Source organism: Sinocyclocheilus grahami, unplaced genomic scaffold (assembly GCF_001515645.1).
Source record: "Sinocyclocheilus grahami isolate Dianchi unplaced genomic scaffold, SAMN03320097.WGS_v1.1 scaffold20.1, whole genome shotgun sequence".
In the NCBI taxonomy this organism is placed as follows: Eukaryota; Metazoa; Chordata; class Actinopteri; order Cypriniformes; family Cyprinidae; genus Sinocyclocheilus; species Sinocyclocheilus grahami.
This window is the reverse complement of record NW_015505199.1, coordinates 1,791,759-1,801,599: the sequence shown is the minus strand read 5'-3', so window position 1 is coordinate 1,801,599 and position 9,841 is coordinate 1,791,759. Positions and strand designations below refer to the sequence as shown.

Sequence of the window (9,841 nt, the reverse complement as noted above, 5' to 3'; positions counted from 1 at the left end):
ATGTCCGGATCGCGAACGAATCGTTCTATTTAACCGGATCTTCTTAGTGAACCAGTTAACCAAATCGAACTGAATCGTTTGAAACGGTTCGCGTCTCCAGTATGCACTAATCCACAAATTACTTAAGTTATTCGATTTATAAACTTGCCTGACACTCCCTCTGACGCAAAATAAACCAATATCTCGAGTTATTCAGTTACTCCTAATAGTACATTGACTGAACTGCTAAAAGAGAACCGATGATGGGATGTGCACGAGCAGAGCAGCTGGACTGAGTCTCGCCCTGCTGGGAGACGACATCACAGTATGTTAAGGGGCGTAACATTTCCGTCACACGCTTGAGGTATTCGGCCAATCACAACGCACTGGATAGCTGGCCAATCAGAGCACACCTCGCTTTTTTAGAACGATGAGCTTTGTAAAAATCGACGCTTTTCAGAAAGGCGGGGTATAGAGGAGAAACAGTAATGTACATTATATGGAAAATAATGTTTGTTTGTTTTTTTTACCTTAAACCGCATAAACACATTGCATTACACCAAATACACAACATAATGTTCTTTTTAGAAACGTCATATGACCCCTTTAAAGGTGATGAAACTTTCTCTTGAATTATAAATATCTGTGCCTCTGCCCATGTGACTATTCAGATTAGTAGCAGGCCGATAAATTAGCATTCTGCTCTACGGGCGCTAATCAGCTGTCTTTTAAAAAACCACAAGAAAATGCAAAAGTATGCACAGTCTGTATTGACAGTGCTAATGTAGCAAACATGCATTCGATTGTATGTTTACCCTATTTAAGCATACAATTTAGTTGTAGGCAATATTGAAAATTAAACTATTGAAAATCAATGTTAATGAAAGGCTTTAAGCAAATTTTTACCCAATCAGCAGACCCACATGGAATCTGTGCAGCACCTTTGCATTTACTTTTTTGACTGATTTCATGATGTTTTTGCTACAATTAAGAGTGCAGTACTCCTTTTACCATTTTTAAATTCATTGTAAAGATTTTTCCAGAAAATGCAAAAGTTGTCTGGAAAGTCAGGGCCTGCTGGTTGCTCTGATCACATCTGAAGTCTTTCAGATGAATAATAGTTAACATTGAGAGATCTGTTGAGTAAGTGCTGTTGTTTTTCTCTTTCAGGCCCGTAATGTCACTACAGGTGAGCTGGCTGCTATCAAGGTCATTAAACTGGAGCCAGGTAAGAAAATCTCTTCCCTTTCAGACGAAACCGATTTTGTTCTCATTTGATGTCTTTTCTATGAGCTCTATTGTATTCTCTCTCTATTACACACCTAGACTGACTCTCTATACACAGATTGAACCAGAGGTTCCCAACCTTTTTTTTTTCATGCCCCCCCCACACACACACACATATATATATATATGTATGTATATATATATGTATATATAATAATGTCATTAGAAATATACTTTTGACAGTTTTGTCCGTGTTTCGTTATGCTTTTTGCTTATAAACATTATATCAAACATTTATCAAACTCTTATCGTTTTATTGAGGAAAATTATATCATGATAATTATCGTTATAATTTTATCACCCAGCCCTGCCTCAAAGCATATCCGCTCCTGTGAATCCCCCACCCGTGAACTCTGGCGCCCCCCTTAGGGGGGCATGGACCCCAGGTTGGGAACCACTGGACTAGACCGACTCTGTATACACCGGGTGTGCCTCACACATCCTGAAAAGTGAAGCTGCGGGCTCTTTGATCGTCCCCTGCTGGCTGGCTGCAGTACAGGTCATAAACCCCGCCCTCTCCATGTAAACGAATGGGACTTGAGTCAAAAAAATAATAATAAATTACACTTCCAATACAATTTTCCGAAAGATGGTTTTGGTCATTAAAGGTAGTTGTTATCACGCTGATATATGTTCAATTGTTCGTTTTTAATTTCTAGTAATTTGATGCTATAAAAACGGGGCATTTTTCATAAAACTTTTTCAAAGTTTTTCATCTATTATTTCTGTTTTACTTTATTTCAGCATTATTGCAGTTACCGTTAACAACAACTGCACTGTTCTACAAACGCATTAATAACCAAAAACTTTGGCTTTTGGATGATTAGGCTACGTCAAGTGCCAACATTAAACAAAAAATGACAGTTAAACTTTAAGAGTTTCTCTAATGGAGGATATGCCATAGTTGTTGACATGAATTGAGCCTTACTGATGCGGCTGTGGGGGTATGTAGGACAGAAAAGGTTGGGAAACATTGATTTAGGAGCTGGTATTGTGAAGTGGCTAAAGCTGAGGCCTGTGTGGAGTGAGCCTTGAGCTTTCACCAAGTGTCCTTGGTGGCATTTAACCTCAGGTTGTTCCAGGGGGATTTTACCTAGTAAATGTACTGCAAGTCACTTTGGATAAAAGCATTTGCTAAACCTTTTGCTTCTTTACTAAATGAGGGGGAAAACCAAGAACTTCGCTCTTAGTCAAAAAAGTCCTTTGGAAAGTTAATTCTATGTTTCTTCCTTGTTCATGTTGGGATTGGGTAATTGATTACTCTATACATGCAAATCAAATATTTGAACAAGTTTAAAATGAATTAATTACAAAAGTGCTCTAGACCCATCAGAGTGGCCAAATGTTCGAGTTGGTATACCATCCGTAGTGTCCAGATGCACAATGGAGGTTTCACGCTCTGATCAAGGCAAACCCAGATTATTTGTGTCAGTGAAAAAGCTTTTGATATAAAACCCAGACCAAAGCAGGAAACGACATCAAATGGGGTCTGGGGTTTGATACGGTTTGACAATATTGAATATCACTGTCACCGTAAAGGATGTACCTGCTTTATCCACCAGCCATCTGGTTTGATGAATGACATCTTCTTGCCTAGAGGAAACCAGTGGAGTGCGACTTTCATTTTGATTTGATAGCGATTCTATTTGTGTGCTGTTTTGCTGTGCCAGCAGTAACTGCAGGAACAATAGCAGACCTCAAACCTTTTTTTGCTGGTTTGAGATAAAACCCACAGCCTTCTCTTTTCGAGGGCTTAAAGCCTCACAAGGAAGTTGTTTCTTTCGATGTCCAGGACAGTTTTCGGGATGTGAAATTACAAGAACAAACCTTAGTTTCCATGAAAACCGCATTAAAAGCTGGAAAAAGTGCGTATTTGAGCCTTTGGGAAAATCAGAATAATTTGGAATGTTCTCAGCCACTGAACAAAAAGTGCAATCTCGCTGAATACATTTTCATGGTTGGGATTTTTTATTAACATTACTGGCAATTTTTTATAATTTGATTTTTTATTGTATATATTTTTATTGGATGTATTGTGTTTTATATTATTTTATTTTATTACAGTCCAGTGCATTGCATTTTATTGTTGCTTGTCGCAATTGCAGCTAGTTTGGACAAAACCTCAGATTTACATGGAAGAAAAATCTTTAATTGCTTGTTGTTTCATTGTGACTCGTATGGATACAGCAACATTAGTCAAAAGTTTTAGTAATTTTAAACTTCAGGTAGTTATTTCAGTTTGTTTTTATTTAATTTGAGCTTTGTTTAATGTGAAATTAAGAAAATTGTGTAATTTTGAGCATTTGAAGATTCTGTTAAATTCTTACACTGTTTAAAGGGGATCCCATATTAAAATATTAACAATACGTGCAGTAAACTTTGATATTTTGGCAGAAACTACACTCTTGGTTACCATGGTACATTTTTGTTTCTACAGCTGATTTTAATTTTTTTTTGTCTTGTCCATACCTTTATTCAGTACCTCAGGGGTTGTTCACCTTACTTTTTTATGATACTAACCTACAGGCCTGTTTGTTTTGTGCTGAGAACGATAAGGCTCTTTGGTATAAACATTGACCAAGAATTCAGTAACCACTCACATTCATAGATGCAGATGCACACAGAGCATTAGTCAGCTTTTAGCCTCGGTAATTACTACATGCCTCTCATACCAGAGATGAGAGAGAATGAGAGGGGAATGGGGGTTTCTGGAAGCTCTGCTCTTTGCTTTCTGTAGTTTGAGATAAGAGAGAGTTTGTACGTGTGTGTGGCTTTTAGATGCCCCTGTTGGAATAGGACTCATTCCTGTGCTAGATATCTGTTTCAGATGTAAGAGCTAGATTTAGTCAGAGTGTTTTGGAAACACCTGCTCAGGCTTGTGTCCAAGCTGTTCATTTTGAACATGCGGGAAATATGCACAAAAATATAGTGTACACAAATTGATTCAGTGCCTTGCTGTATTCAGGGTCTTTATGATTGAAGAGTATGGAAAAACAACCATTACATTTTTAAAGATCACTGATACATGCTGGATCTCATCTGTTTGTCCTTTTTGCTTCACATTAGTTTATGGTGTGTTTGAATGCCAGCATGAAAACTATACATTTGATCTTAATGGTGCAACATGCTGATCATAGCGGCAGATGAATTATATTGCAAATGTTAGTTGTTAGTTATTTATAGGGTTGAAAAATACTTTTATGCCTTGCAATGACAATCAATATTAATCTAATATTAGAAGAATATATTTTTTAAAATAATTATTGTGATCTATCTAATAAAAATAATATTGCTGGTATTTTTTTGTTTTTTAGTAGTTTGTTTATAGTAGGGCTAGGTGATTTTGTTTCAGATTTTATCAATTAATTTGAATGTAATGTTTTGCCACAATTTTATTTTTTTAATTTAATTTAAATTGTTTTAAAAATAAGAATATTAGCTGTAAATGTTAATGTGTGGTGGAATACAACTTTCTTTAACTAGATGGTTAATGAAGAAAATGTTACTTGAATTACTCAGCCTTACTTCGTAGACTGATTTATAGACAAAAAGTAAATGTCAACAAATAAGATGGACGTAAAATGGCCGAAAGTAAATGAATGTTTATTTTACAATATTTCCTAAAAATGTACTGGATCAAAATTGAATCAACTGAGTCAAAGCAAATCAAATTGTGTCCAAATTGAATCATTGTAACAGCAAATGTTTCACCTTTGTATTTTTGCAAGAAGCTACATGTCTTCACTTGTGCGGCATGTTGTTAGCTGTCAGTGGCATGTCATTGTCATCACCGTGTGCAAATGAAGGCTGTTAACTACTCGTTCGTGTACAGTAGTCATGTACCCCGAGGTCTTATTATTTGTGTTGGTTTGCAAGGAACATGTGCTGCCAAGGTAAACAAATGAATCAATAATTAGTCTCACATTTACCCTTACCTCTCTGGCGAGTCAGTAGGAAGTCAGCCTAATTAGATAAGGATATTAACGTGGCTCTCCCATAGATGTGTTTTTACAGTGATGTCATTGTTCCTCTTTGACATCGATTTACAATTCTGATTAACATGCGCCATGTCTCCTCAACCTCATAGACGTTTTTGCCATTCTAACTCGTTAATGTCTCTCAGCTGGCCTTTACGAATCATGGTGGGGGTGGACAACACACACTTTTAGGATAGGTCTCCTCCCTCTCCGGCACTGTGGGGATCAGGACACGGCTTTGAGTTTTGGCTCATTAGTTGTACATAGTCAACAGGGGACCGTCGGAAAAGACCCAATAAATGTGTTTGCAAACAGTCATGCCTACAAAAACATCAAGACCTGGGGTGAGTTTGTGTCGGGGCGTTTGGGGACTTGTCAATGTGCGATGAGATTCGTGCTTGGCCTGAGATGAGAAGCACAGTGACCAGGCTACATCTGGATGTGCTCTTATTTCTCTGTGTGTGTGGATTGGTTGGCTCGAGCTATGTTGGTCTCATGCATTTCATTCAAAATGGATGAATCCATCATATTGGACTTCAGAAAGCAGCGATTTGCCATTTTGAAACAGCCCTGTGGTTAGAATCAATTTTGGGTATCTTTTTCAGCCGCCTTCTCGGTGTGTGCGTTTGTGTGTATGCAGGCTCACACATCTGATTGTGTACTCGGACACTTGTGTGCATACTCAAACATTGACATGCATGTGTGTGAGTTTGTGCACCTGCGTCGGTGTATTGCTGAACAGCAAAGGCTATTCTTACCATAAAAGGAGGGCGACCTCATGAGCAAGCACTTACCCTGCCTTTCCTTCCACCTTAATGTCAACTCGTGGTGTAGCATATTCACGGTGACAAGTTCGAGCTGCCTACTGTAGGAAGTGTGGTCAGGCAAAATGTTCTCTGCCAACCAAGTCCTCTCTGCTTCAGATTTGTACTTCTTGGGTGTAGAAGGATAAATGGAAAACCTTCATGCCCAATTGTTTCTCTGTTTTCTCTGTTTTTGACTTTCTTTACCAGTTAATTCATTTGATTGATTTTGATCAAACTGAAAGTTAATCTTGATATGGGACATTGTAAGGATGCTCCAATATTTACTGAATATTTACTTTATTTCATTATTTGAAAAATATAAAATATTTTTTGCATTTACAATGTTTTCGATTTTTTATATATTTTAAAATGTAATTTATTCCTGTGATGGCTAATCTGAATTTTCAGCAGCCATTACGCCAGTCATCAATGTCACATGATTCTTCAGAAATATACAGTGCTTAAAAAATGTATTAGACCAGCACCTAATGTAAGGTTTGTGCCACAGCTGCCTTAAACTAACAGTATTGGTAATTACCAAAATAATTTTTTTATGTTTCTGTAATGGTTAATCCACTAGTATGTGTAAGCTCTGTAGTCACAATAGTGTTTCTAATGCTAAAATATAATTATTGTTGTTGTTATCCATTAATTTTTTTTATTTACTGTGTTACAAGAAAGGCAGAAAAATAGTAAAGCACTTTATTTTTTTTATTCAGATTAACAAATTACAGTCAATAACAACAGAGACTGTTTAAAAGTACATAAAAACAATGCCAGCAAGAATGCAAGCTGTTGTCAAGGCCAAAAAAGGCCATACAAAATATTAATATTTTTTGTTATTTTGTGTGAATAAAGACTATTGAGTTGTTTCTGTTTATTTGCCTAATAAATGACAATAACATATCATACAAATTTATTAGACTGTAGATCTGAATAAAAAAATAATAAAGTGATTTACTATTTTTTATAATATAATGTTTTATATTATTATAATGTTTTTATTAAAATATGCTCTATTATGATTTTTTGTTGTTGTTGTTTTAGCAAAACTGAATCTTTAACTACATTTTCTCATATGAACAATCAGCCAATACTGATAATGTTAAGTTTCACGAACCTTAAGTACGTTAAGTAGACTAGCAAGTGCACTTGCTTTATTTTCGGACTTACACTTAATGACAATTTGCAGTTCAGAATGTGCACCACATATTGATTGTAAGCACTCTGACTTCAGGGAATTCGTTCAACTAATCGTCCACTTGTGTTATTCTTCATGCTTAAGATGTGTTTTATCTTAAGTGGTTTTCCATTGTTTTAATCTTAGTTTTAGTATAACATTATAATACCATGCATAGTTTTCCTTTTTTATTATTTAAAGAAGAAACCAATCCAAGGTATAGTCAGATGACATTTGAGGCTTAATACTATAGAAAAGCAATAAACGTTTTTCAGTTAATCGTCCACTTGTGTTATTCTTCATGCTTAAGATGTGTTTTATCTTAAGTGGTTTTCCATTGTTTTAATCTTAGTTTTAGTATAACATTATAATACCATGCATAGTTTTCCTTTTTTTATTATTTAAAGAAGAAACCAATCCAAGGTATAGTCAGATGACATTTGAGGCTTAATACTATAGAAAAGCAATAAACGTTTTTCAGTTAGAGTGTTTTCAACTAAAAATACGACATGCGGTTGCTTCAAACAATGGTGTAAACGTCATTCAGTGTACATTTTGATAATCGTAATTAATAATTACAATTTCAAGGGAAATAATTATTTTTGTCAAAATCGTGCAGCCCTACTTAAACTGATAACTTGTGATTTGCATGCTATCCATGCTAAATAGTATTAAAAATTAGAATTAGTGTATCCCAAATCATATTATGTTGAAATGAGTATTCATCCATTGTATCTGGATGGTTTGCTATTGCCGGTGAAAATTTGAGGGCAGATCCATGTACACTCTCTAAATACAGAACATAGTTTTATGGTACAGTGTAAGTAGGCAAATTGGGACACATCGTGTGTCTTTTTAAAGGATTCATTAAAAGAATCAGTACCTAAGAGTCATTTCCTTATTAATCAGACTACACCACCCAAGCTGTATGTTTGTTTGTTTTTTGCCATTATATTTCTCATAGTCTTTATCTCATCACACTCAGTTCAGACCGTAAACACACATTCATAACTTGTTTAAAATATTATTTATTTTGCCATATAGTGCTACTGATTCTGGTCCCTCCTTCTAAGCAAGTCTGTTGGACTTTTCTCCCATTTTATTGTCTGCCAAGCAGACGTCCATGGCTGTCTCTCAAAATCTAGTGAGCTACCTATCTAGACAGCATGTTTGGGCATTGTAGATGCTTTTCTGTTGTAAAAGATTGTCTCAAATGTATTCAGTAGACAGGACTCATCTCATTAGATTTTGAGACACATCCTGTATCCATGTGTGCGTGCGTTTGCATACGGTGTCTTTGTTGGCTCTGATTCCTGTAAGGCATGTAAAGGGAATAGGAGATGCAGGAGTGGAGGTGGGTGTGTAAAAGATTGTCTCAAATGTATTCAGTAGACAGGACTCATCTCATTAGATTTTGAGACACATCCTGTATCCATGTGTGCGTGCGTTTGCATGCGGTGTCTTTGTTGGCTCTGATTCCTGTAAGGCATGTAAAGGGAATAGGAGATGCAGGAGTGGAGGTGGGTCTGGTATTAGCCGGTTGGGAGCACAGAGGCACTGCAGGCATGCAGGGCATTCATTTAAAATGCATAGGCTCCGAGGTTGGCGGCCCTCAGAAATGTCACTCGTTGTAATGGGAGGGGAGAGTTCCAGAACCCAGAGTCCCTACAGAGTATGATGCATGTGTGTTGTTTAATGCATATGTTTGGATGTGTGTGTGTGCAGTGTGGAGACTTGCATCACGGCAGGTGCAGCTGGTTCACTGTCAACAAAGAGCTTTAGAAAAATATTAGGGATGCACGATATATCGGTATCGGCCGATAAATGCTCATTTTTTCTGTTATCGGTATCGGCCCGATAAGAAAATTTGGCCGATATCTTAAAGCCGATAAATAATGCATTATTTCCTTCAGAGACACTTCAGACGCGCGCTGTTCGTTTGCAGCCTTTTGTGCAATTGTACGTTGTAATATTGTGTTTATTTGATGTATATCTGATTTATCTCATATAGAATGCATTTGGTTAAGTTAAAAGAGCGCTTCAGTTTACCAGTGATAAACTCAAACAGCAGTGCACAACATTAATAACTATGATTGGGAATGTCGTGTATATAACATTCTAATGAGAAAATTATTATAATAAAACGTTGTGAATTCTTTGGGTTTAGTTGCTGTGTTTCAGCGCGTTGTTATGGGAAGAGCGCATAACAGGATCACACATTCTGACTATAGCATGCAATAACTGCATCATTTTGTACATATATAAGTTGTATTATTATGTTTATGTTGTATTAATATTAATCTCAGGATGCATTTCCTTGAGTTAAATAGGCTGCCAGCAAAACGCTTCAGTTTACCGTGTTCATTCAGCTCTTCAGCTTCAGCACGCGCAGCTCAACGGCTGCTGTTTAAAACAGTGGTATTAATTTGTTACTTTTTCTAAATCATTGTTATTATTATTATTAATAATAACAACCACTTGTATTTTTCTATTATTATTTTCATCAGCAATATGGTTTAGTAATTAAAATCATTTAATTATTGTCTGTGCAGAGGCTATTTCATTTTATTGGTGGCGAATTCATTTTGATTCTTTACACGTGTAATGATGTC

At 36.2% G+C, this 9,841-nt stretch overlaps 1 protein-coding gene across 6 annotated transcripts in view; it reads left to right on the top strand.

The window, feature by feature from the left end:
- The window catches only part of LOC107555982 (mitogen-activated protein kinase kinase kinase kinase 3-like), an 80,294-nt gene that overhangs the window by 20,994 nt on the left and 49,459 nt on the right, over positions 1–9,841 (top strand). For all 6 annotated transcript variants that reach the window (XM_016238985.1, XM_016238964.1, XM_016238971.1 and 3 more), the window contains exon 2: positions 1,150–1,207. In XM_016238985.1, the coding sequence (XP_016094471.1) occupies positions 1,150–1,207 (58 nt within the window). The remainder of the gene's footprint in view (positions 1–1,149; positions 1,208–9,841) is intronic.